Here is a 27,869-nt window from a genome sequence, read left to right on the forward strand (position 1 = left end):
CTTAATTTGTTTAGATGTTAGGAATTGCCTTTCAATTCAAATATACATAGAGTGAGTGTGTTTATCTGGTAAAAGCTTAATACAACTATTAACATTTCCTACAAGATAATTAACAATGAACAGAATTCCTCAAACAATTTTATATCCTGCTTTATAAAATGTACTTTTCTGTTATACTGATGTACAAACTTTTACTAAATTAATTTCTGAAAGAAAAAAAATGTCCTAAAAAGTACAACATAACCCTTTACAGTAGAAGCTAATTAAAATAAGACACCATCACTCTCTTAAACATTTATCGTTTCTTATACAGACAAGGTTTAAGTTGAAGCCCTGCTTTCTTTGCATTCTCTGGTGCTTTTCCTGTCTTAATGAACTCAAAGGAGTAGAAGTGGCTGTTCTCTGTGTCCTAAAGAAAAATAAATGGAAGAAATACATTAAATAAACAGCTCTCATGCATTCAAAAATAAATGATTATTACTAAATTGTAGGGCTATCGATTTAACACATTAACCCTTTAATGCATACTTTGGGTCATTAGTGACCCGGGACCTCATTCCACCCCCTGTACCTCATAAATTTTTTGGAGTTATGCCCAAACCTCTTTAGCATTCCACAACAATTCTCTCTGAATATTGTAAAAAAAAAAAAAAAAAAAACACACATTATTTGCTTTATAACTGCTTAATTACCAAAAGTGTATAGGGTCATAAAAGACCCAAGATATGTAATAGTACCAGTAATATTTGCACTTCCATAAATCATATTTTTATGATTATTTCATATCTACATAAGTTTAGTATCACATGATATACATTTCTTAGTTTATTACAAGACAAAAGAGTACTAAATTCATACAAATAAATACTATATCACGTTGATTTTGTGTGTGACAGTGGTGAATTATCAGTATTTCATATGCGTGTACATATACATACTGTATTATACATGCTATTTCTTACTCAAGGTGGTGCTGATGTTTCAGTGATTGACTTGATTTTCATTTGACATTGCTATTTGATGAAGAAGCAATGTGAAAGTAAACTATAGCAAGTGTAACACATGAACAGTATGATTTGGTTATTGTCATTTTAATGTACTACTGAAATTATATAAATTGTGCATATTTTTAGACTCAAAAAGTGCCAATGAAAATACATGTGTAGCTATGTGTTATGTGTAGCTAAATATGTGTTTGACAGCCAGATGTGTCTCATGAAATTTCAGTGTGTAAAGTTATGAATCCTGTTCTATATTTGTTGCATCATCTCTTCAACATATGAAAAATAAAACAATCTATCAGAACCTATTCTATTATTTTCTAATTGTCTTGAAAAAGTTTTGAAAATGTGAAACTGTCTGGGCAATTTGTAGATCCATTTGTGATAGACATATGTGCCGGTTCGCTAAAGACCCGAGTATGTAATAATGTTTGGCAAAACACCCATGCATTCAAGGGTAAATTTACTACAATTAACTATATGAAAAATTACACGTTAAAAGATTTATGCAATTAATCTTGGCCCAAACTTAAGTAAATGCTATAATAAGTAATGTTCCAAGCATTTACAGCAATTCATGCTTAATAACGACCTTGACATTTTTGCATATTTGTGGAAGTAGGGAGCAGTCAGCGCAACTCAAGCTGCAAAAGCAACGCATCTCATCAAACTAACAAAATCACACAGCACAGCCTTCCACAGATGACTTGCTCTTCTGCTCAAAGATGGCTGGACTGACAAAAATAGAATGCAAGGTGGCTCGAGATGCTTTTTATTTTTTTTTAAGTTTCAAACAAGGTTTAACTTGACACAGCATCCTTAAAAAACAGTGCTCATGACTAGAGACTCTAAAAACCAATGAGATGTGATGCAACCAAAGTGAGATGCACCAAAAGCATCCATCTGATGCATGAGTACATAGACCAATAATTAAAAACAGTGCCAACAGAAGTTGGTCAATAACAGCGCTATTTTGACTTTAAAGCAACTTTTGGTATTGTCTAAATGCTACTTGTCTCCTGCCACAATATACATATATATACAGGTGCATCTCAATAAATTAGAATGTCATGGAAAAGTTCATTTATTTCAGTAATTCAACTCAAATTGTGAAACTCGTGTATTAAATAAATTCAATGCACACAGACCGAAGTAGTTTAAGTCTTTGGTTCTTTTAATTGTGATGATTTTGACTCACATTTAACAAAAACCCACCAATTCACTATCTCAAAAAATTAGAATATGGTGACATGCCAATCAGCTAATCAACTCAAAACACCTGCAAAGATTTCCTGAGCCTTCAAAATGGTCTCTCAGTTTGGTTCACAAGGCTACACAATCATGGGGAAGACTGCTGATCTGACAGTTGTCCAGAAGACAATCATTGACACCCTTCACAAGGAGGGTAAGCCACAAACATTCATTGCCAAAGAAGCTGGCTGTTCACAGAGTGCTGTATCCAAGCATGTTAACAGAAAGTTGAGTGGAAGGAAAAAGTGTGGAAGAAAAAGATGCACAACCAACCGAGAGAACCGCAGCCTTATGAGGATTGTCAAGCAAAATCGATTCAAGAATTTGGGTGAACTTCACAAGGAATGGACTGAGGCTGGGGTCAAGGCATCAAGAGCCACCACACACAGACATGTCAAGGAATTTGGCTACAGTTGTCGTATTCCTCTTGTTAAGCCACTCCTGAACCACAGACAAAGTCAGAGGCGTCTTACCTGGGCTAAGGAGAAGAAGAACTGGACTGCTGCCCAGTGGTCCAAAGTCCTCTTTTCAGATGAGAGCAAATTTTGTATTTCATTTGGAAACCAAGGTCCTAGAGTCTGGAGGAAGGGTGGAGAAGCTCATAGCCCAAGTTGCTTGAAGTCCAGTGTTACGTTTCCACAGTCTGTGATGATTTGGGGTGCAATGTCATCTGCTGGTGTTGGTCCATTTTGTTTTTTGAAAACCAAAGTCACTGCACCCGTTTACCAAGAAAATTTGGAGCACTTCATGCTTCCTTCTGCTGATCAGCTTTTTAAAGATGCTGATTTCATTTTCCAGCAGGATTTGGCACCTGCCCACACTGCCAAAAGCACCAAAAGTTGGTTAAATGACCATGGTGTTGGTGTGCTTGACTGGCCAGCAAACTCACCAGACCTGAACCCCATAGAGAATCTATGGGGTATTGTCAAGAGGAAAATGAGAAACAAGAGACCAAAAAATGCAGATGAGCTGAAGGTCACTGTCAAAGAAACCTGGGCTTCCATACCACCTCAACAGTGCAACAAACTGATCACCTCCATGCCACGCCGAATTGAGGCAGTAATTAAAGCAAAAGGAGCCCCTACCAAGTATTGAGTACATATACAGTAAATGAACATACTTTCCTGAAGGCCAACAATTCACTAAAAATGTTTTTTTTATTGGTCTTATGATGTATTCTAATTTTTTGAGATAGTGAATTGGTGGGTTTTTGATAAATGTGAGCCAAAATCCTCACAATTAAAAGAACCAAAGACTTAAACTACTTCAGTTTGTGTGCATTGAATTTATTTAATACACGAGTTTCACAATTTGAGTTGAATTACTGAAATAAATGAACTTTTCCACGACATTCTAATTTATTGAGATGCACCTGTATATGTGTGTGTGTGTGTGTGTGTGTGTGTGTTGAATTATAAAACTACATATTTTATTTAGAATTATTTATATTATTACATACTAAATTATCTTTATTTGGGGGCCTTTCTCAGTAAATATTGATATATGTGATTAATTTGATTAATTAATTGGCACATCATGTAATTAATTCAGACAGTCCTACTCAATTATTATCTGTGGCTGTCCACCATTGCTATCATACTGAAAACAGAAGAACAAGAACATTTTTGTTTTTTTGTCAATATATTCCATTATTAATTTGCATACTTGCAGGACAGCTAAAATCTAGTTTGCAACACTGAACATTTTTCCTGCCTTTCCATTCCTAATACCGCATTAGGGCAACTAACAATCACTTATGATAATGAAGTAGGAAGTAGTATTATTCTAATTATTGAATATATTTTTGAAAACAGCTCTTTTGAATGTTTGCCTGTATATAACACAGCCTTTAGAAAAACGATTAAGTTGGCACAATAAACTACAGATCGACCGATATTGATTTTTTACAACCAATACGATACCGATTATTTATATGTTTACATGTCCGATAACCGATATTAAATTAATCTGATTACATTTTTTATTTCATCTTAATATTATAAAAGTTCAAATATAGCTTGAATTCTAGTAGGAAAAAAAAATCTCACATTAATTCATTTATTTATTAAGAGGACCCAACAGAGAAAAAGTGTGCAAAAGTTTTATATAACAACTATAATAACATTCCATTTTTTATAATAACAGAAGCAGCAGCTACATTAATAATAATGATAATGATAATAACAATAATAGGCCAAATTAATTAAAAACATATGATGTTTTCAAATGGAGAACATAAATAAACGACAAGGGACTTTGTTGGTCTAGATTATTATAGCAGCTGCATAACGAAATATCTGGCTGCTGAAAGAGCACTGTTTTTAGTGTTTAGTGAGCAGCGCGTCTGGATCCATCTGGCAGCAAATGACATGCACATCTCATCAACCAGTAGCGGTTCTAGCTTGTATGGTGCCCTGGGTGAAACCCGCTTCAGTGATCTCAGTGATTTCGACCATGGCATGATTGTTGGTGCCAGACGGGCTGGTTTAAGTATTTCTGTAACTGCTGATCTCCTGGGATTTTCACACACAACAGTCTCTAGAATTTACTCAGAATGGTGCCAAAAACAAAAAACATCCAGTGAGCGGCAGTTCTGCGGACGGAAACACCTTGTTAATGAGAGAGGTCAACGGAGAATGGCTAAACTGGTTCGAGCTGACAGAAAGGCTACGGTAACTCAGATAACCTCTCTGTACAACTATAGTGAGCAGAATAGCATCTCAGAATGAACATCACGTCGAACCTTGAGGCAGATGGGCTACAAAAGCAGAAACCATGTCAAGCACTTTATTAGGACCATAGTGTTCCTAATAAAGTGCTCAATGAGTGTGTATTTACTGAAGTAAACAGCACCTTACCTTATTGACTAACTTAAATCCCAAACGTGACAATGCACCAATGAACAAGCGCACATTTTCAAATCTACTGGCCACTTCTGCTATTTTAAGAATGCCCCTACAAACAAAATGAAAATGAGGAGATAGGTAAGGCCTTAGCCTAGACATATGGTTTGGTATTTTTTGATAAACTTTACATTGACAATGATAAAATTGAATGAAATGGAATGCAATTACCCCATAACCAGCACTCTGTTTGCTTCTGCCAAAAAATCCCCAAGATTTGTCCCCATAAGAGAAAGGCAGAACACAGCAATATCTACCGTGGACTCACGAAGCGGCACCTGTGAAAAGTAATAAACAGTGATTCCTTACTGTGAGTTTAATTTGGCTACCGACATTACAATTCAAGGCATTTTAGTGTATTATATGATGAAATTATCTCTGTAATTACTAACCTTTGCCATGTCACATGCAGTGGCAAGTTCACAAACTGGAGCCAGGTCAAAAGAATGAACTTTATTCTTTACACTCTGTGCAATTTTACAATCCCCACAACCAAAGTCTGCAACAACTAAAGAAGCTGGTCTGTAAAACAGAGAAAACCATAACTCATAAGGTGTCATCCTAATAACAAACTGAGACCAGGAATGTTAAAAACCTGTAAGAGGCAAGTAGCTAAACTGTAAGGTAAAGTGCAATTCTGTGTGGCACTAATACATCTGATACCTTCCTCAAAAAGAAACTAAATAAAGTAATTAATTAGAACCAAACTTATTCTTATGCTGTTGGAAATCTACAAGAGGCAAGTTCTCTAACCTTTGTTGAATATAGGAAATGATTGAATCCACAGGGTTTGCAGGCCAGTGTTGAACCTGTGCTGTGTAACCCCTGTGATAAATCCCAATGGCTTCACGGTCCTGATGAAACATGCGTTTGGCTTCACCGCTGGTTGACGTGTAAAGCAGCTCATTGATGTGGCGGAATCGAGCGGCTTCTAACCGCTTCTCCATCTTTGACCTTAAAGCACTTGAAGGATCAAGAGGCATTTGCTCTTCATCACCCTTAGAATTCACTGTTTTGTCCTTTGTTTCTTGCTCCTCTGTGGCTATATTACTTTCCTGAGTATGATGCAACTTTAAAATACGACGCAATTTGTCTGCCTGTAAATGGGATTTTTTCGACATTTTGCATGGTTTCCCTTTATCTCCCACTTCATGTGAGACTTTACTGTTGCTAAGAGAGTCATCTATTATTTTAGTTTCTGTACAAGAAGTTTCATGTGCCATAGATTTGACATGATCAGAGCTCATCCTTGTAAAAACCGAGTCCTTGCAATTTTCAGCGTGGTCCATGACAAAAGAAATGCCAGACTTCTTCATTTTTTTGGATGACTTGTCATTTTTTTGCACTTTTTGTACTCCTGTGGCATCTTGTGTTTGAACTAAGGGTTCCTCTTTGGCCTTGGCATTATCAGCCCCTGTTGTTTTCGGTAAATATTTGTTCTTACAATGATTCTTGTTCTTTATCCTGTTCCTCCACTGTTTTCTGCTCAGCCTTTTCTCTGTTTCACTTTCTTTTTTACCAATTAGAGCTCCTTTTTTGTCACTTCCTTCCTTTTTGGACTCTTGTGACATCTTAGCACCTGTAAACACATGACAGTGATGTAAATAGGCACAAACAGGTAAGAGTGTGTGCATATAAATGACTGTTTAGCATTTGCTCTCACTTGTTTCTTTTATGATCTCCTTCACTGGCTTCTTCTTCTTCACAGGTGTTTCGGGCAGCTCAGGTTCTTTCTGCTGTTTCCCTTCATTATTAATGTTCGAGGTTCTTTTGCGTTTTTTGCACCTTTTCTTTTTCGCTTTGACTACAGGGGCATCCTCGGTCTCCTCATCACTCTCCCCAAAATGTTTCCCAGTCTCCCATTCTGGAACCAACCCCAACGTTTGCAAAGTTCTCAAAAGACTTTGCTTACGCACAACCTTATCCTGTTGGGTTAAAATTGCAGAGGAAAACAATTTATAGTTAGCAAGATTTTACACTGAGGCTTTTTAGTAGTTTTCCATTAACAGGGAACAAAATAGGACTTAACAAATGATCAGTGAATGGAGGTGCTTAACCTCCAGAAACTTTTGACTGTCAATCTCAAGAGGTCAGACTAAATATTATATGAGCTGTTTTATTTACTATTACACATTTTACACAACACATTAACAGCACATAACACACTTAAAGGAATAGTTCATCCAAAAATGAAAATTTGCTGATAATTTACTCACCTTCAGGCCATCCAAAATGTATCTGAGTTTCTTTCTTCATCAAAACAGAATTTAAGACTTTTAGGATTTCATTTCAGGCCTCCTCTAAACAATGCAAGTGCATGTCCTCCATTGTTTGACGGTCCAAAATGCATATTTAGGGTGAATCAAAATTATCCACATGACTCCAGTCGACAAATAAAGTTCTTCTGCACGCAAATGATTTATTATTTTGAGAAACAAAACAATACTTATATACTTTTTAACTACAAATGTTCACTTCTACACGCTCATGAGAAGGATGACGTAAGCTCGTTGGTAAGGTCACGTGTCACGTGGCGCAGGAGGCAAGAATCGCGTCATTGTTTACATGAGAAACTCGCACAGAGCACAGACCAAGCGCCGTTCACAAACCAAAACAGTCCAAAACAACTTCAAACATGATGTCAGAGGATTTTGATTTTAGAAGAGGAGATGGAGTTTTTCACCCAACTCTACCTATTTGAGCCCGATACACCTCTCAGTGAGCGTCACAGAGATGTACGGAAGTGAAAAATTTGTAGTTAAAAAGTATATAAGTATTGTTTTGTTTCTCAAATTAATCAATCATTTGCATCCAGAAGAAATGTATTTGTCAACTGGAGTCATGTGGACTATTTTGATTCACCCTAAATATGCATTTTGGACCGTCAAAAAATGGAGTACATACACTTGCATTGTTTAAAGGAGGAGGCCTGAAATGAAATCCTAAACGTCTTAAATTCTGTTTTGATGAAGAAAGAAACTCAGATACATTTTGGATGGCCTGAAGGTGAGTAAATTATCAGCACATATTCATTTTTGGGTGAACTATTCCTTTAAACAGCATTTGCAACATTATGTTGATTACCACTAATTTGTCACATTTTTTATTTATTTTTTTGTGGTGAACATTATGCCATTAATGCTATCGATTGAGCTTAAAGGAATATTTTGTGTTCAATAAAAATCTGCATTTGTGGCATAATGTTGATAATCACAAAAAATAATTTCGACTGGTCCCTCCTTTTCTTTAAAAAAAATAAAATAAAATAAAAAGCAAGCAAGCTTAAATCTGGGTTACTCTGAGGCACTTACAATGGAAGTGAATGGTGCCAATCCATAAATGTTAAAATACTCTCTGATTCAAAATTATAGCCACAAGACAATAATGATTTAAGTGTGATAAAATGGCTCACAGGGTCTCCCGGCATTGTGTAATTGTAATACTGGATATAACTTTACACAGATAAGGTTAGTAGGTGATTTTATCCCACTAAAATTATGTTAAAATGTATAATGTTTCCACCTTGTGACTATACTTTTGAAACCATTTATATTTTAACATTTTGGACTGGCCTCATTCAATTCTATTGTAAGTTTTTTTTTATTATTATTATTTAAACAAAATTATGCCAATAATTCTGTCTATTGAGCTTGGTTTTTACATTTGAAAACAAGCTACTTTTCATGCTAGGTTAATTTTAAGCTACATTTTAGATAAAAGTGTACTGTAATCAATGAAAGGGCATAGTACATTTAAATAAGAGGAAAGCTGTAAAAACATCTAATAAAATTAAGTAATAATGTTCCTAAGGATCTAATATGCTACTGACAACATACCTTGCCAGTAACAGGTGACACTGCATTAACAACAGCTTGAGTTGATCCATCTGGTGATGGAGAATTGGTCCATTCTTCTTCAGCAAACATGTTTGTAAATGCTGTTAATATTTGAGACACATATAGGGACACAGACATGTAAAGCTGAAGTTTCCTGTAAATCCAAGCTGGCTGCCAGACGATCAAAATATCGTACTGTTGACAGAAATATATTCTCACTCCCGATGAACACTTATAACAGCATTCCACAATACATTTTAAATGAATTCATGGCATTTCGCGACATGCTGTACTCACATCTTTCTCTCCCCACACGTGTAGAAATTGTCACGTGGTTTTGTGTACATCCGGGTTACTAAAGGAACTTCCTGCAGTGGCTGAAACCCCGAAGCATTACATTTCTTCTGTTCTGTCACGGATCACTTTGTGCTCGTGAGGTGTTTTTTATGTCACTCTAAATGTTCGTTTTTTCTGACACCTGCAGAGGTAAACTGGACCTGGCAGATCACATTCAGACAGCTACACACTGCACTTTTTCATAATACAAGCGTTTCATTGTTATACGTGTAATTCTGCTTAATTTTTAGGTTTCAACTTGTTAATAATTTGAGTTAAAATGTGTAGTTGATATGAAATTTCCAACAGTGACAGCTCATATTATTACACATGCAAGTTCATAACATTAAAGAAAATGACAGTTGTACTTTTTTAAATTAATTTGTCACCCTATATTTTTAAGAGTCTTAAATGTGAATAAAATGGTTGTGAACGGAATATAAAATAAAACATAAACTTTCACGTTTGTGTTTGTGTTTGTGTGTGTTTGTGTGTTTGAGTGCTTTATGAGGAAATTTTTGTAGGTTACAATCTGGTAATTACAAGGGTATAATGCTATAAATGTGGTTAAAATCTGCATACCTGAACTATAACACGATGGGTGAATGACACGAGAAGATGATCAGAGGTGTCTTACAGAGATATTTTTAATGACTTGTGTTGTCTCTTGGAGTTTCATGAGCACAAATCAGTACGTCCACAGTGTGAAGGTAGAATCTTATGGATTTATGAATGAAGTACTCTTGTTTTAAAATCTCCCCTCTCTGCTTCCAGTTGTTAAGACATCCCCTGAACACCCCTGAAAATACTCATGATAGCTGTTGACAACTCTACAACCTGTAAATCCACTTTGCTAGCTAATTACACTTTGACATCAACACCATAGATATCTATATAGAACCGCTAGACCGGAAGTTCAGAGACAACATTTTCAAGATGGCTGCGTGCTAGTTTCTGTGGTGCATAAGGTGTACATAGAGAAAAATTGAGCCATTCAGAGGCTTAGCCTATAAAATCACATTCAACAAATGAAGTGTTTCAAATCTGTTACATGTACGCCAAAATATTTAATAGATGAAACATAGATGTGAATTCAGCAAGTCGTACAGTTAAAAGTATGTTTCAAGCTCAAGACAAAATAGGACTTTACCAGCCTGGGTGACCAAACTAGGCCGGTGTATTCACTGTGTTTGTTTGTTTGGTCAGCAGGGCATACCTAGACAATGATTGGCCAAAGTTAATAGCAAATGAGAGGAAAGGTGACAGCTAAAGTGAAGACTTCTGATTTTATCATATGAATAACATGCAAAACTCTATGAAAATACATACATATTGCATTATTTTCTTTCACGTCAATGAAGAGACCAAACTCTCTATAGTTATAATGAGGGTTTTAAATCTTAAATCAAAGCCAGAAAATATACTTTTTATACTTTTATATATCCAAAATCCCCAGTCCAGTCCATAACAGATCTATTCACAAACAGTTTTGGTGACTGCTTTGGAATACAGACTGACCAGGACAAAACCTTAAGTATTCCTTCTGAATAGATTTTTTATCATATCTCATATCTCATATCTTTATCAAATGATATTTATTTGTAGGTGCTGGAAAAAAAACTTGATGTATTTTTATACTTTGGTAATAATATGTTGGTTTCCCCTACAGTTGGTGATCGTGATGACTGGGATAAAAATAAGGATTCCTTAGTCACTCTAACAACACGTTTTGCTGGTTTAGTGGATAATAAATTTATTTCTCTATAAACTGTGTATAATCATTACCCTCTCTGGTAATCTTCTTTGGGTGTGACCAGGGATGTAATGGTATGACGGTATGATGGTATACCGTGGTATTAAAAACAGACAGTTTCCATACCGTTGACTTTTCCTTAATGACGGTATTATGTGAAAAAAAAATAAATTATATATATATATATATATATATATATATATATATATATATATATATATATATATATAAAATTAATAAAAAAATCCCAAGTAAATTAATTATATTTCCATTTACTAATGGTTCATTTAATAAAAATAAAAAAATTATAATGAACTACGGGCATTAGATGAGGTAAATGTTGCGCATTTGATGACAAGCCGACTCCCTGCAGTTGAAACACAGATTTGGCATGCAGATTAAACATTTTAGTAATGTATACTGTATCTTTTAAAATCTCTGATATTAAATGACATTAAATGATCCACTGGAGTTGTGTGGATTACTTTTATGCTGCCTAAATATGACTTTTGGACCATCAAATAGCCAACAGCCTGATGGCACCCATTTATTTGCATTGTATGAACAAAAAGAGCTGAATTGTGTTTATAAAAATCTTCACTTCAGTTCTGCTGAAGAAGGAAAGTCATGCACATCTAAGATGGCTTAAAGGTGAGTAAATCATGAAAGGATTTTCATTTTTGGGTGAACTTACCCTTTAATTTCAAAAGCTTGAAACAAATGCTCTGTTTGCTCTATCTCTCCACATTTAGTCTTAAATCATTCCACTAGATGGCAGCAAAAACTAGAAATATATATATATATTTTTTCTCTGTCACCTTCTGTGTGTAATCATTACCCTCTCTGGTAATCTTCAGGTGTGACCAGGGATGTAATGGTATGATGGTATACCGTGGTATTAAAAACAGACGGTTTCCACACCATCACCCACAATATAGAGATCTGAATGTATGAATGTAGTTATAAAGTAAATTTTGAACTTTTTTACGATTTTACAGCTTTCATGTAATTTTTATATTCAAATTGACCTGGAGGTACAAAGTAGGTCCTTTTTTTTATTGCTTTGTTTGTAAAAACATGACATTTAAAAATATATATTGCCCAAGTTTAGATCACCTCTGTAAAGGATGCCATAAAGTTTCAGGCCAAAAACTTTAAATTGATGTAAATCAGTGTTAAAAGTTCAAATAAGTCAAATTGACCGGCGAGTCAATCTAAGAATTAAAGCTAATCCCACTTTCTTTTAGCCTACTTTTTACTTTGTTTGAAAAGGCCATAGAGAACCTGTCAACAATCCAGCAACAGACGGGAAAGCTTGTGATGTAGCTTACATGATGAAAAAGACAGGGTAGAACAGCACATTCTTCATGGCTGTATGAGCACTGTGAAAGAGTAGGATCTGCTCTAGCCTTCAGGCCCTTTATCTATTGAACTGTCAGTAGAAAAAGTGGTTACAACCTCTCAAGATCACACCAGTGACAGTTGGGATGACTTTTCTATAAAGAGAGCTCACAGACTGACATCCCGTACAGCAACTGAATGAATCAACAACCTTATTACAAACGAGCAACACTTTCAATCAGTGGAGTCAATATGGACAAAAGCAAAGGCAGCAGTATCGGATGCAAGATTTAAGACCCTGGCATTTGGCAGTGCCCCCAGTGCTGACACTGTTGTCAAAGACATAATGGTGAATAATGTGCTAAGATCCATTCAGCATCCACACCACAACCTAAATCATGCCAGCCATCTTCATCAGTAGCAGCACATGGAACAGACAATGACCTTGGCTGTGATTTTAGAAGGCACTTATTATGTAGTTTTTAGTTTATTCTCCTGCCATGACTTTGATTTTAGTGTGATTCACTATATGCATATAGTAAATATATATATATATATTAAAAAAAAGACCAACACCACATGTATTTTTGACTCTATAGAGCAGACACAGATTTATAGACAAACTCTTAGGATTTTAGAATCAGTTGATGAAACAAAGAAAGCTACCATTTCAAACATGCAATTCTGTAACCTCACAAACTGCCTCCTGTCTCTAAAGTATTCTGCAGGTAAATACATCTTAAACCTTGTTCTCAAGATTTGATGATGCAGAATAGTGTTGAAAGCATTGAAGAAATCAAAGGGCATAAATCTGGCTGCCTGCTTTGCAAAGGTAGGATAAGGCACTTTAAAAATGTAGTTCAGTGCATCTTCCACACTTAGAGTATAAGTGCCCAGTATACAAACTGCAGTCGGTCTAGGTTTCCACCGTCTGGGGCCTGAGTATACGGCAATGCATAAACATGGTAATAACGTGCAAACCCTATGATATGTAATCCACGATTTTTCAACATTATACACAAAAATATAAATTCATTTTTATATATGAAGATCTTCAAAATGGAAAAAAAACGTTTTTTTTTTTTTTTTTAAGTTACACTGTTGTGCTTTTATTTTTGCGTTTCATGTTGCATTCACATGCACTAACCAAATATGATGCCGTCAGGGGCATAGCTGTCAGTAGGTGGCTTGCACAGACCCAACACTTACAGTGCAGTATTAATATATTACAGTATATATTAATATATAAGTATGATATAAGTATTATATTAATACATACATATTATATACTTTTAATATTTGTAGTGTTTTAAAGATTCAAGTATTGCAAAATAATTGCAAAATTTTGCAAAATTAGCTGCAAAAATAAAGGGCATCTTGCGGAGCACTTGCTTCTGTTTCACAATTGACAATTTTGACAATGAAAGACTGAGCACAAGCTGGTCCTGAATAAATTATTAAATCAGTTACAATAATGGCAATCGTGCATGTGCACAATATCATTTTTTTACTCTGTGCTTGTGCATTGTGGGATTTAAATGTATCCAATTGGCTCGAGTGTTTTCACTAGTTCACCAAAATGCATTCAGATCCATTTAATGATTCAGTGACCATTTCTGGTGATTCCAGAAGGTGATGACAAATGAGTTAGTCACTGAATCAACGATCAAAAGAAAATTTTAATCCTTTAGAATTTGTATGTCTACAGACCAACAAAGAGACTTTGGTTTTAAGCATTATTAAGAACAAAGCAAATATATCATTTCCCTACAGTTTGTGAGCTGCTGAGAATGACTTTTATTAAAAGACAACAATAATAGTCTTATAATTATAATGAGTTTCAATAACGTCCGTACGTTTTCATGTATAAAAAAGCATGTCTACATATCTATTCACTTCAGTAAAAATGCCTAAGTGTTCTAACAACACAGCAGATCTATCTTTTTTCCTACAGTTTGTCTGCAGACCAACATAGAGGTAAAAAACAGGAGCTGATATTAAAAATAGCTTTACATATTTAACACAAATTTAGTTATCTGCTTAATTTGGCAAAAACAATTGATCAAACTATTACCTCACAAACATAATGTAAAAAGCCTAACTTAACAAAGACTCATACGCTGATATAAACTCCACTTACAATGTGTGCTTAAAAGAAGGATTGTCCTTTGTTTTTTTTTCTGCTGTGCATTTCGCGTAATGCTGCCAGTCAAGAACGATACGCCAATAAATAACTCTCGTTTGTTGTTCCTCATCTCTAGATTATTAATTTAGATCAACATCAATGCCGATAAAAAACAAGGGTAAATGAGCATTGTTGAAAGCAACTTTGTAGAAATGAACGGAGCCGCGTTGATTAGACTGTCTAACTGATGGCCTGTTACGTAAGGGTTGTTTCGGCTCATGAAACTCACCTGTGATTGGCTGGATGGTCACTCAATCAGCTCAAAGTAACAAAACGCAAATAATACTGTATACAAATCCACTTGGACTCGGTATGGGTTTAGCTTGAAAAAGTGCGGGAGACAAAATCACCTTTTTAAAGAGTGCGGGGACGGGTCCCCCATATCCCCCACGGCTGCTGTGCCCTTGGATGCCGTTGTCTCAAATTATAAATGAATAATGAATATATAAATGAATATACAGTATAGAATGAAAGTAAACTAATATGAAAGAAAATAAAAGAAACAACATACAACACAGTTGAATGGTTTCTCTGTTGAAGCAACACACAAACAGGTTGCCTTTAAAAACTCAACTTAGAACCTTAGATACTTCAATCATGTTTCTATGTTTTTATATTTTATAATTATTATGTATTTTCGATTCATCGGCTATTAAAGCTTCTCAGTGTCATTATTTAGGTGAAAATGATTGTCCAGACAGCCATGTGCATTTCTTTGCAGACTGCAACTGAGGTGGACAGTGGTGTCACGTGGTAAAAGTTGCTTTTCTCGGTGCTGGTCAGAATGAACGTATCACAGTCGTTTGTGAGCAGAGGTATGGGGCGGATATCTATTAATATGTCAGGTTATATTTTTCTGAATCAGCAGAAATAAAAGATTATACTGTATTGACAACAAATGTCCTCAATCAGACAAAATCCGTCTTGAGATTGTAATGCAGCACAAGCGCCCTCTGGTGGAACTCTTTATTTGTGTCAGAGCGGAAGTTGTCGAGTTTACTATTCACATCAACAATGGCGTCGCAGCAGCAGATGGGCTCTAACAATCCTCAGTTGGTAGCGCAAGCGGCTATTTTACAGCAGACTCAACCGCAGCAGCAACCACAACAACAGCTCAGTCAACAGCAAGATTTTGACCCCGTTCACAGATTCAAGATGTTGATTCCACAGCTCAAAGAGAGTTTACAGGTTAGTTGGGAGTATTATAAGGGGCTTGGGATGTAAACACACCATTGTCATGATATAAAACGTGATAAAGAACTTATATTTCCATTTTTTGTTTTCAGAATGTCATGACCATTGCTTCCCTAAATTTTGGACATAATACTGCAATCGACAACGGCCAACGAACAACGGAGTAAGTTACATTCACATGAAACAGTGCTGAATTGTCAATTGACATAAAGCACCACAAAATCACTAATAAAATGGTTCTACCATTTTTGGACATGGAGTCCTCTCGATATTCTCTGGAGTACCTTTTAAATATGAATAGGATCATACTTAAGTACTGTGGTATATATCAGAGCATTAACATCTGATACATGGCACTGCCACATTGCTTTTTTATAAAGGGTGTTTTTATGAAAATTTCACCTTCAGTGTACAACAATCAGCCACAACATTAAAACCACCTGTGTAATATAGTGTAGGTCCCCCTCGTGCCGCCAAAAAGGCATGGACTCCACAAGACCTCTGAAGGTGTACTGTTGTATCTGGCACAAAGACATTAGCAGCAGGTCCTTTAAGTTGCGAGGTGGAGCCTCCATGGATCGGACTTGTTGGTCCAGCACATCCCATAGATGCTCAATCGAATTGAGATCTGGGGAATTTGGAGGCCAAGTCAACACCTTGAACTCTTCATCATGTTCCTCAAACCATTCCCAAACAATTTTTGCAGTATGGAAGGGCACGTTATTCTGCTGAAAGAGGCCACTGCCATCAGGGAATAATGTTGCCATGAAGGGGTGTACCTGGTCTGCAACTATGTTTAGGTAGGTGGTCCGTGTCAAAGTAACATCCAAATGAATGCCAGGACCCAAGGTTTCCCCGCAGAACATTGCCCAGAGCATCACACTGCTTCCGCTGGCCTGCCTTTTCCCCAGGTAAATGACGCACACGCACCCGTCCGTCCACATGATCTAAAAGAAAATGTGATTCATCAGACCAGGCCACCTCCTTCCATTGCTCCATGGTCCAGTTCTGATGCTCACGTGCCCATTGTAGGCGCTTTCGGCGGTGGACAGGGGTCAGCATTGGCACTCTGAGCTGTCTGCGGCTACGCAGCCCCATACGCAGCGAGCTGTGATGCACTGTGTGTTCTGACACCTTTCTATCATGGCCAGCATTACGTGTTCAGATATTTGTTCTACAGTAGCTCTTCTGTGGGTTTGGACCAGACGGGCTAGCCTTCGCTCCCCACGTGTATCAGTGAGCCTTGGGTGCCCATGACCCTGTCGCCGGTTCACTGGTTGTACTTCCTTGGACTACTTTTGGTAGGTACTAACCACTGCATGCCGGGAACACCCCACAAGACCTGCTGTTCTGGAGATGCTCTGAACCAGTCATCTAGCCATCACAATTTGGCTGATCCTTGTGCTTGCCCATTATTCCTGCTTCCAACACATGAAATTCAAGAACTGACTGTTCACTTGCTGCCTAATATATCCAACCCCTTGACAGGTGCCATTGTAATGATATAATCAATGTTATTCACTTCAGCTGGCAGTGGTTTTAATGTTGTGGCTGATCAGTGTAATGCATTTAAGCAATCACTGCCATAAATGTTTTGTGGACAAAAAATAATACCAAAATGAACAAAATTCACCTTACATTTTTTAGGAAGGGTAATGATGCAGCCATGCAGCGGTTTGACAAGAGTTTTGAGGAGTTTTATGCTCTCTGTGATCAGCTGGAGCTCTGTCTGGTAAGAAACCCATATTCAGCTATGCTATGGGATATAATGTGTTGGGTCAATGACGTGATGCTCATTTTTTTGTCCACGACTAATGAATTATTCAAAAATACATTACAAATTCACACAAAACAATTACTTGGATAGACCTCTTCTGTGTGAACATGTTTTTAATTACTGAGTTCAAAGGCATTTGATATTTTAAAGTCAAAAATATCATGTGGAGTAAACGTCCAGAGACAATAAAAAAAAAATAAAAAAAAAATTCTCATTCAAAGCTGAAATTCTTGAAAAAAGAAATGTTTGCATGAGTTGTTGAATAATCTGTTATTATTTCTCAGTAAAATAAGCAGTGAAACAATTTTATTTTAACATTTTATAAATATTTGAAGAACTTTTGTCCACCAAATCAAAGTCATGTGGTTTAACCAACATAGGTAGCAGTTTTACCAGATGACAAAAATCATAAAACAGAAGATCTCTTTAGACCCACAAGACTATGTGTGAAGTTTTAAAAACAAACAATTATTTTGTCATATCATTAAATATCAATATTTTGAAATTTTAATGAAAAGGCACATTTGGTTCAGGTCATTTGGTGTAACCATGAGAAAACATCTTCATATTCTTGACTTAAAAGTTTATGATATTTGTAAAAAATATTTGTCACCTTGAAACATATGCTTGAAAATGTTTTGGAAATGAGTGATTAAATTGCATACATGTTTTCAAGGAAAGTATTTACTACCTTTTTATTTGATGGTTACTCCACATGACATTTTTAAAGTCCAAAAAGTTGTAAAAACAACATTAACTCAGAGTACAAGTCTACGAACTTGGCACATGTGTTTTAAATAGATTTTTAAAAATATTTCTAATTTTTATCAACTCATACACCCTTATTTGTCAATGACCCTGATTCCATTGGAAAAATAATTGTGATATTGTGTCACCATGCTGATTTTTCACCCTTCCACTGTAAAAATCTCTTTGCTGATGATGGATTCATACTTTTTTGTTCAATAATGTAATTAGCATAACAGAAATATTACAGATTCTGTAATAATGTACAAATTTTACATAACTGTTTGAATTTGACATATTTGGGAAAAAATGTATGCACAATTAATCTAATTTAAATCGTGATAGGTCCTGGTATGACTATTCAACCACACAAGAATGCAACTTAATTAAATAAATGTACTGCCTGCATGTGCTGTGAAACTGCTCATGTGCTAAAATTAAGAAGCATTAAGAGCATCACACGCGCTGTGCGCAGGTGACAGAACAGAGCGCTCATTCACTGTGAAGCGAGTATTGCCTGCAGACTATGTTTATATAATTAAATCGCATCATTTTGTGCTTTAATAATCACACTTTGGTGAACCTAACGTAAAAAATACACAACCTGAAAAGCCTTCATGTCAAAATATAAGCATGATTCAACTTGCGACAGAAATATGTTAATATTTTATAGTTAAGGGGGCCTGGGTAGCTCAGCAAGTAAAGACGCTGACTACCATGCCTGGAGTTGCAAGTTCAAATCCAGGGTGTGCTGAGTGACTCCAGTCAGGCTCCCTAAGCAACCAATTGGCCAAGTTGCTAGGGTGGGTAGAGTCACATGGGGTAACCTCCTCGTGGTCGCTAATGTGGTTCTCGCTTTCGGTGTGGCACGTGGTGAGTTGTGCGTGGATACATGGAGAATAGCGTGAGCCTCCACACGCGCTAGGTCTCCGCGGTAATGTGCTCAACAAGCCACGTGATAAGATGCACGGATTGACTGTCTCAGACGCGGAGGCAACTGAGATTTGTCCACCACCACCCGGATTGAGGCAAGTCACTATGCCACCACGAGGACTTAAAGCGCCCTGACCAATTCTCTCATATTACCAAATTACAAATGGTACATTGAAATTTCATTCTGATTGATATTTTATTTTAAAACACTGAAACTCAAAATCAGTTATTGTAAGGTGACGTTGTTTTTTGATTGGAAATATTTTTATGAAAAATAAAAAACTGAAATATCTTGCTTGCATAAGTATTCAACCCCCACACGTTAATATTTGGTCGAGCCACCTTTTGCTGCAATAACTGCTTTAAGTGTTTTGGGGTACATATGTACCAGCTTTGCACACAGTGATGAAGTGATTTTGGCCCATTCTTCTCGGCAGATTTTCTCCAGGTTGTTCAGGTTGGTTGGGTGATGCTTGTGGACTGCAATTTTCAAATAGTGCCACAGATTCTCAATAGGATTGAGATCAGGACTTTGACTGGGCCACTGTAGGACATTTATCTTTTTGTTCTTGAGCTACTCCAGTGTTGCTTTGGCCTTGTGCTTAGGATCATTGTCCTGCTGAAAGGTGAATTTCCTCCCAAGCTTCAGTTTTTTAGCGACTGAAGCAGGTTCTCTTGCAGTATTTCCCTATATTTTGCCTTCCTTCAATTCTAACATGATGCCCAGTCCCTGCTGATGAGAAACATCCCCACACCATGATGCTGCCACCACTATACTTCACTTTAGGGATGGTGTGTCTTGAGGCATAGGAAGTGTTTGGCTTGCGCCACACATAGCGCTTTGAGTTTTGGCCAGAAAGCTCTATCTTGGTCTCATCTGACCACAAAACCTTCTCCCACATCGCAGCGGGGTTACTCACATGCTTTTTGGAAAACTCCAGACGTGCTTTCAGATGGTACTTTTTGAGTAATGGCTTCTTTCTTGCCACCCTCCCATACAGGCCAGCGTTATGCAGTGCTCTTGATATGTTGACTGGTGCACTCCCAGCCACTGAACTCTGTAGCACCTTCAAAGTGATTGTTGGCCTCTCTGAGGCTTCTCTCACAAGTCTCCTTTTTGTTAGAGCGTTGAGTTTTGAGGGACGGCCTTTTCTTGGCAGTGCCTGGGTGGTGTGGTACAGCTTCCACTTCCAGATTATTGATCCAGCTGTGCTCACTGGCATATCCAAACATTTGGATATTATTTTGTACCCTTTCCCTAATCTATGCATTTTTATTACTTTATCTCTTACTTCTGTGGAATGCTCTTTGGTCTACATTTTCCTTAAGATTCACAGTCTGACCAATGATCCTTCAACAATGGGTTTTTTATCCAGAAAAGGTGATTGCAACTTTAATGATTCACAGGTGGATGCCAATGGTAAAGTAACTGTGTCCTCGTTAGGGCAATTTCTTTCATTGGTGTAACCTGGCAGATTCTGCAGCACAGGGGTTAAATACTTATGCAAGCAAGATATGTAAGTTTTTTTATTTCCCATCATAAAACTGTCACCTAAAAATAATTGACTTTGAGTTCCAGTGTTATAAAATAAAATATCAAACAGAATGAAATTTCAATGCACCATTTGTAATTCAGTAATATGAGATAATTGGTCAGGGGTCTAAATACTTTTGCAAGGCACTGTGTGTGTGTGTGTGTTTGTATGTATATACTGTATGTATGTATGTATGTATGCGTGTATATATATATATATATATATATATATATATATATATATATACATACAGTATATATATATTAGTTAAGTGCAATATTCACTAAAATGTATATTCACAATAATAATAGTTATAATGTTTAAGCAATATCTCGCAAGCAAGAGTGCTGTTGTACTGAATATTGTTTATCAGTGTTTCCATGTGTACTGTGATGCTCTTTTGTGCAGCACTTTATATGACAAAAAAGTCAAGTCAAAGGACACATCACTTAATTTCAGTAAAACTTTAAGAAGGTAAATAAAGAAATATTGTTAACATTGATCGCTTGATTGTTTTATTTATTATTTGTAAACCATGGTTCACCTTCTTACCATTAACAGTTTCATGTCCTCTTTTTGTCTTTAGCGGCTGGCCCACGAGTGCCTCTCGCAGAGCATCGACAGCACAAAGCATTCTCCCAATCTCGTTCCTACAGCCACCAAGCCAGACACAGTGCAGACAGAGTCTTTGTCTTACTCGCAGTATCTCAGTATGATCAAATCACAGATTTCATGTGCTAAAGACATCCATAATGCTCTTTTAGAGTGTTCAAAAAAGATTGCTGGGAAGGGTCAGGGAGCTTGTAATTAGTTATTATTAACAAAAGTATTTGGTTTCCTTAAATATGTTTTTGTGTTTTCCATAACTGTGTGATGCTGTTTGAAGAATAAATGTTCTACTTTTCAATTCAATTAGTCTGTTTACTTGAGCTTTTGTGACCAGTGTACTTGTACAGTTAAAACCCAAATATTCTCGAATGGTATTTATCTTTTATAGTGTATTAAAATTATTTTGCGGTAAAAACTTGGGTTCTATCTCCTTTTGTCTATGGAATTTGTTGTTTCAAAAATAACAAGTGTAACCTACACTTCTTTCCCACATTTAAATGATTAACTGATTAACTTCATTTGCAAGTTAGTACCATTACTGTGTTAGAGTCATGTTGAGCCATAAATAGGGCTCAGATCATTTATATCCTAGTTCCAGTTGGATTGTGGGCTCACCAAATAGAAATATTTTGACTTATTTGCCAAACACAAGCATCACTTTGGAGTTATTGGAGGCCAATTTTATCACTGTGATACATTTTCTAAACAAATGTAAAATGCCAATGAGCCAGGATTCACCAGGGTTAATCAACCAGTTCAAGTGATATGGTTAGTTTATTTTCTGAGTCATTTTATTTATTTTTTATTCTGAATCCAATTGTTCCAGAACAAGACTGATTGAGGTTATTAAGTAATTCAATAGAGCACTTGTCATGAAGCAGCTTCTTATTTTATGACTTGCAGTCACAGGTCTTCCTAAAATTAAAAGGGTCATGACTTGAGGAATCAAACTTTTCATATAAGAAGTCAATGTACTATGAAAACATACTGCAAGTTAACTAAAAAATTCCTCACTGCAAAAAGAGCATTTGTTGAAACCAAGCTGCCAAAGCGATGAGCTCTCTACCTCCTCCACAGTGTGATGTCGCACTGTGGTAGACATTTGCATCTGACCGCTTCCACAACAACACATCAACTGCTATTTTACCTTTAATCACTTATGTAGCCCACCCAACAACGGTGAGCAGTGAGATGGAGTTGGGCTACGTTTCCCAAATGTATCGCAACCTTAAGTTGATCGTAGAGACCACTGGCGCCAATGGTTTCTATGATCTACTTAGGCTTACAATGCTTTTGGAAAATGCAGCCCAGGTCAGTCAAGAGCAGAGAGCCAATCATAACAGTGGGCGTTTACTGTCAAGTCTTAAACAGAGAAGCAGCATCAAAACCGAGCGTTTCTGACAGTTTGTCAGAATGAGGGTGGAAAATGGACAAAATATATGACTTTTTTTTTTTTTTTTTGTGCAAATAACTTTACTACTATTATAAATGAACCACAAAAAATAAATTTAAATAATTTAAAAAGGCATGTCATGACCCCTTTAAGAAAAAAAACACTAGTAAATTTTGTTTGACTGTCACATATAAAGCCAATATGTAGTAAGATACAGGGTTCCCACGGTTTATTGAAAACCTGGAAATATCAGGGAATATTAAAATGGTGTTTTCCAGGCCTGGAAAAGTCATAGAAATGAATGAAATCTTAAAAGTCATGGGAATTTCTATAGTAAATATACATGTCTATTTTTCAAGTTTTTCACTACTCAAAAGTATTTTATGATCTAGATTTATTTCATTGTTTTTGTGTATAAAACATGTCCACAAGCAATGAAGATATCGGGTTTGTCATTCAATTTGTCTCTTGAGTCAGTTCTTTTCAATGAATTAGTTAAAAAGTCCATTTAATTATTCCGTTTAACAACTGTATTCATAAACATTGGTCTGAATCAAAATTATTTTTAAAAATATGAATACAGAAATCACAAATGCCTGGAAAGTTCATGGAAAAGTCAAGGAAATTCAGTGGTCAAATGAGTGGGAATCCTGAAGATAGGTCAGCTATCCACTTCAAAAGAGGTGAATCATTTATTGCTGGAACGTAGAAATAATCGACAGCATTTGTGCCTGCACCTTGTAGTAAAAATTTTACACAATTATTTCAGTTAAAAAAAAATGAGTGTCAGTTATTGCCTCCTCTTTTTTTATTTACTTTGCATAACATCATAAGGTAGCATGTTATGAATGTTGTTCAATACTTTGGTGGATGGAAGTTAAATTGATACAAGGAGCATGACTTTAAACCTCTTGGGATTACGATTACTAAATGTTTAGCTGCATGTTTGGTGTCAGTTTTGTTCATCCCTCTGAGGTATCAGAGCACAAATATGTAACATTTCAGTTATACAGTAAATTGGCGCCATGTAATTCCACTTTCTTCCCTTAGAGGCGCTAGAAAATCGTGTGACTGATTATCGAAACGAAGAGAAGAAGTCGTGCCTTTGATCTGATTGGTCGTGTCGTTGCTCAGCGGTAGTATGTTTATGAACACAACTGTCAAAGTATGAAAGCTTTGAGTGATTTATCATATTTATTGAGAACACTCTCGATGTGAGGAATGAAGAATAAAAAGGTGAAACCCTCAAAGGGCTTCAGCAACAGAAAAAGAGGTAACTAACATTGGTTCGGAGGTAGTTATTTGTTTGTTAAACGCTAATCCAACAGAGCTATTTAAAACCACTAACCTTAGAGAGGTTAAAGACTGTCTCAAAAGCTAGTGTGTAGTCTAAGTAGACAGCTCACTTGGTTTTGAAACATAGTGTAATGTGTCATGCTTCTATTTGTTTAATACTTGAACGGCTTATCAAATGTTTAGAAGTTTGGAAAAGTCTGCTTTAAGTGTCTGTTTTCTTCTGTTATCTGTTTACATAAATATCTTCATAACTGCTCACTCAGTGTTATTTTGAATCCTCCTAGTGCTCAGTGATGTGTCTCCATCCACCAGCATTCCTCCTCTAGTGGAGGGGCAGCTGAGATGTTTCCTCAGAGTGACAGTGAGTAAAGTGATGTGGACCATCATCAAACCTCCTCCTGTGACTCTAATCCGACTGCGATGGTGGGGAGACTCTTCCAACGGCACCTTCTTTAGGCCCAGAGATGGAAATCTTGAACAGAAAGGAGTTAAATCCACAGCCCGCTTTCCTGTAAAATGTGGACCAAAACAGCTGACGTCTTATCTGACAGGTGATGGATTAGACATTTGACATTATCTCAAATGAGACATTAGCATGACAGCATATGGCTGATTTCCATATGTATGGGTTTACTCATTTGAAGCATACAGGCCATTTCATTTGTTGTGGTGATTAATATAACAATATTGTGTTGTTCACAGATATGGGCTCATTGCTGCTGGATGTGCTTACAAAGGTTGATCATTTGCCTATCGCTCGAGCTCAAATCCCTGGGATTGCCCGACTCTCTTTGTCTCACTCCATAAATGGATATTTCACTCTCATTTCCCCAACATCTGAAAAACTTGGTGAACTCCAGGTAGGTGAGATGCTCAACCAAATGACCACACATTACACATTGGTTGATTTTGCTTTTCTATTCATCAGCTGATCACGTTGTGTTAGTTCTGTGTTTTCTTAGATTATGTTTACATTTTTTGTTGGTTGACATTTTATTTGTGTGTTACTATTGCACCCTAGGTCGCACTTTCTCTCGAACCATTAACGGAAGGATATGACAGCAGTAGTTCAGTACCTGTGACAGATATGAGCCTTGGTGCTCAGGCTCCTGCGCTAATAACTGACCAGAACATGCCTGTGCTGACATCACTGGATCAGCCTCTCCCGAGTAACACTGAGAAGAAGACAGCTGATGGCAGGTCTGGCCACATGCCCCGGTTTGTTTGTTTAAACCTTTCCTGCTTCCTATAATTCTTTTTGGATTGTTGAGAGACCATTGTGGAATAAAATATATTGCATTGGATATCTCTAATCTTTATTAATTCTTGTTTTAGGGGGAAGGATTACCTGTACTTTCATGAAAGCAGTAACATCGTGCCATCTTCCTCTAGTGGAAAACCTAAAGTTGTTTCTGGTCAAACATCTGTTGACATTTTGTCAGGTATTTTTGTCACATTTTTGTGAAGACACAAAACCGTGGCTTAAATTCTTGGTGTCATAGATCATCTTGTCACTGATCACATATTAACAATATTTAGATTTATACTGAGCCATTTTCAAAATTCAAGATATTATATGTACAGTGGATATAAAAAGTCTACACACCCCTGTTAAAACAGCAGTTATTTGAGATGTGTAAAAACTGAACAAAGATAAATCATATCAGACTTTTTGCACATTTTATGTAAAAATTACAACCTATGCAATGTCACTGAAAACCAAAGTGACACATTTCAGAGAAAAAAAAAAAAAAAAAATCCCTTAGAGATATCTATTGCCGATTTGGAAGCTCTGAAGACAAATATACAGTGATTTACATGCAAATGACAATATTTAATCAATTACAGGATATATAATGAATCAAGTATTTATTTATTGTTTTGTTCTTTTAAAAGTATATTTTGCCCAAAAATGAAAATTCTCTCATAATTTATTCACCCCACATGCCATCCTAGATGTATGACTTTCTTTCTTCTGCAGAACACAAAGATTTTTTGAAGAATATTCAGATCTGTAGGTCCATACAATGCAAGTGAAAGGTGGCCAGAACTTTGAAGCTCCAAAAATCACAAAGGCAGCATAAAAGTAATCATTACGACTCCAGTGGTTAAATCTATATCTTAAAAAGTGATATGAAAGGTGTAGGTAAGAAACAGATGAATGTTTAAGTTCTTTTGTACTATAAATTCTCCTCCCTGTCCAGTAGGTGACGATATGCACAAAGAATGTAAAACAAAAAAAGAGGAATGTGAAAGTGGAGATTTATGGTAAAAAATGTCTTAAATATTGATCTGTTTCTCACCCACACCTATTATATCCTTTCTGAAGACATAGATTTAACCACTTCAAAGCTTAAAAGTTCTGGTCACCATTCACTTACAGAACTACAGATCATCAAAAATCATTGTTTATGTTCAGCAGAAGAAAGAAAGTCACACACATCTGGTATGTCATGAGAGTGAGTAAATGATGAGAGAATTTTCATTTTTGGGTGAATTATCCCTTTAAATGTTTGGTGCCTTGTATTTTCCAGTTCTTCTTGAGCGTGGTAGCAAACTCAGAAATGCTATGGTGGTTTCAGCCTTGAACACTGATGTAGAGTCAGATGTACTTCTGAAGGACATTCCCCAGCCCATCTCCAGAGACAACACTAAAGCTTTGTATGAACTACATTCACAATATTTTCCTCGCATGCCTATGAAAGGTCCAGATAGACTACAGAATAGAAGAGTGTACTATAGATGATAAATTGTATTAACACCTGGTTCCTCATAAAGGCCACCCAGACCTTCATCAGGACAGTTTCTGGAGAACATCCTTCAATCAGAACTCCAGCATCCTTCTCACGACCTTGAAGAAGCAAGTCAACAAAGAGCCAATATGGAGGACATGGCTGTGGATCTGCTTCTGGGAAGGTTGCCAAGTTTTACTTACTTTAGAGATTTTTTTGGTTTTTGACTTTTTGTTTCTTATATATACAGTTGAAGTCAGAAGTTTACATACCTTAGCCAAATACATTTAAACACAGTTTTTCACAATTCCTGACATTTAATCGTAGAAAGCATTCCCTGTCTTAGGTCAGTTAGGATCACTACTTTATTTTAAGAATATGAAATGTTAGAATAATAATAGAGAATTATTTATTTCAGCTTTTCATTCTTTCATCACATTCCCAATGGGTCAGAAGTTTGCCTACACTTTGTTAGTACTTGGTAGCATTGTCTTTAAATTGTTTGTACTTGGGTCAAAATGTTTTTAGTAGCCTTCCACAAGCTTCTCACATTAAGTTGCTGGAATTTTGGCCCCACCTTCCTCCTCGTGACACTCCCCCCTCCTTTCTGGGGGGGTGGGCGTTGCCCTTCTGGCTGCTCCCTGCCTCTCTAGAGCTGGGGAGGGGGACAAGGGGAGAAAAAAAAAAAAAGAGGAGGGACATTAAGAGAGAGAGAGAAAAAATTGCTCGCTGGTTCCCAGACACACCGTCGCATGGTCCACGACCTTCTCTTCCACCCTCTGGCGGACGACAGCCACTCCTTCCCGGGCGGACAGGAGCGAGTCCTCCGACCCCTGGCAGATGGAATGCCCCCCCACATTCTGGCGGCCGGTAGCGAGCCCCTACTCCCCTCGCTGAGGGCAGTCGTTCCTCTGCGTCCAGGCAGCCGGCAGCAACTGCTCCTTTGGGCGGACGGCAGTGGCGAGGACTCCACGACAGCGCATCCCTCCTCCTTCCTGGGTTTCGGGACCAATGCAACATTATAAAGAATGGGCAAGGAGGAGACGG

The 27,869-nt window shown here is 36.8% G+C and overlaps 3 protein-coding genes across 7 annotated transcripts in view; 2 read left to right on the forward strand and 1 right to left on the reverse strand.

The window, feature by feature from the left end:
- Positions 1–134: 134 nt before the first annotated feature.
- LOC127422456 (ribosomal RNA-processing protein 8-like) lies at positions 135–9,337 on the reverse strand. 3 transcript variants are annotated; one of them, XM_051665985.1, is made up of 8 exons: positions 9,289–9,337; positions 8,992–9,092; positions 6,819–7,080; positions 5,909–6,734; positions 5,548–5,677; positions 5,327–5,433; positions 5,111–5,207; positions 135–409 (listed from the first exon to the last, which is right to left on the reverse strand). In XM_051665985.1, the coding sequence occupies exons 2-8, from the start codon at positions 9,079–9,081 to the stop codon at positions 296–298; spliced, it is 1,626 nt and encodes a 541-aa protein (XP_051521945.1). In that variant the 5' UTR covers positions 9,082–9,092; positions 9,289–9,337; the 3' UTR covers positions 135–295. The 3 variants fall into 3 exon arrangements, with proteins under 3 accessions (XP_051521945.1, XP_051521944.1, XP_051521943.1); XM_051665984.1 differs by having other exon boundaries at positions 8,992–9,186; positions 9,289–9,314; XM_051665983.1 differs by having other exon boundaries at positions 8,992–9,317.
- A 6,259-nt stretch (positions 9,338–15,596) lies between these two features.
- On the forward strand, positions 15,597–21,609 carry LOC127422523 (mediator of RNA polymerase II transcription subunit 29-like). Its single transcript, XM_051666115.1, has 4 exons — positions 15,597–15,794; positions 15,893–15,963; positions 17,448–17,532; positions 21,379–21,609. The coding sequence occupies exons 1-4, from the start codon at positions 15,621–15,623 to the stop codon at positions 21,601–21,603; spliced, it is 555 nt and encodes a 184-aa protein (XP_051522075.1). The 5' UTR covers positions 15,597–15,620; the 3' UTR covers positions 21,604–21,609.
- Positions 21,610–23,903: 2,294 nt separating this feature from the next.
- The window catches only part of LOC127422330 (C2 domain-containing protein 3-like), a 31,118-nt gene continuing 27,152 nt past the window's right edge, over positions 23,904–27,869 (forward strand). For 2 of the 3 annotated variants that reach the window (XM_051665769.1, XM_051665770.1), the window contains exons 1-7: positions 23,904–24,067; positions 24,375–24,641; positions 24,793–24,950; positions 25,112–25,308; positions 25,426–25,532; positions 26,625–26,751; positions 26,869–27,006. In XM_051665769.1, coding sequence (XP_051521729.1) covers positions 24,016–24,067; positions 24,375–24,641; positions 24,793–24,950; positions 25,112–25,308; positions 25,426–25,532; positions 26,625–26,751; positions 26,869–27,006 — 1,046 coding nt within the window. In that variant the 5' untranslated portion in view covers positions 23,904–24,015. The remainder of the gene's footprint in view (positions 24,068–24,374; positions 24,642–24,792; positions 24,951–25,111; positions 25,309–25,425; positions 25,533–26,624; positions 26,752–26,868; positions 27,007–27,869) is intronic. The other variant, XM_051665774.1, reaches the window with a different exon arrangement.

The sequence above is a fragment of the Myxocyprinus asiaticus genome, chromosome 31 (genome assembly GCF_019703515.2).
Source record: "Myxocyprinus asiaticus isolate MX2 ecotype Aquarium Trade chromosome 31, UBuf_Myxa_2, whole genome shotgun sequence".
NCBI classification, from domain to species: Eukaryota; Metazoa; Chordata; class Actinopteri; order Cypriniformes; family Catostomidae; genus Myxocyprinus; species Myxocyprinus asiaticus.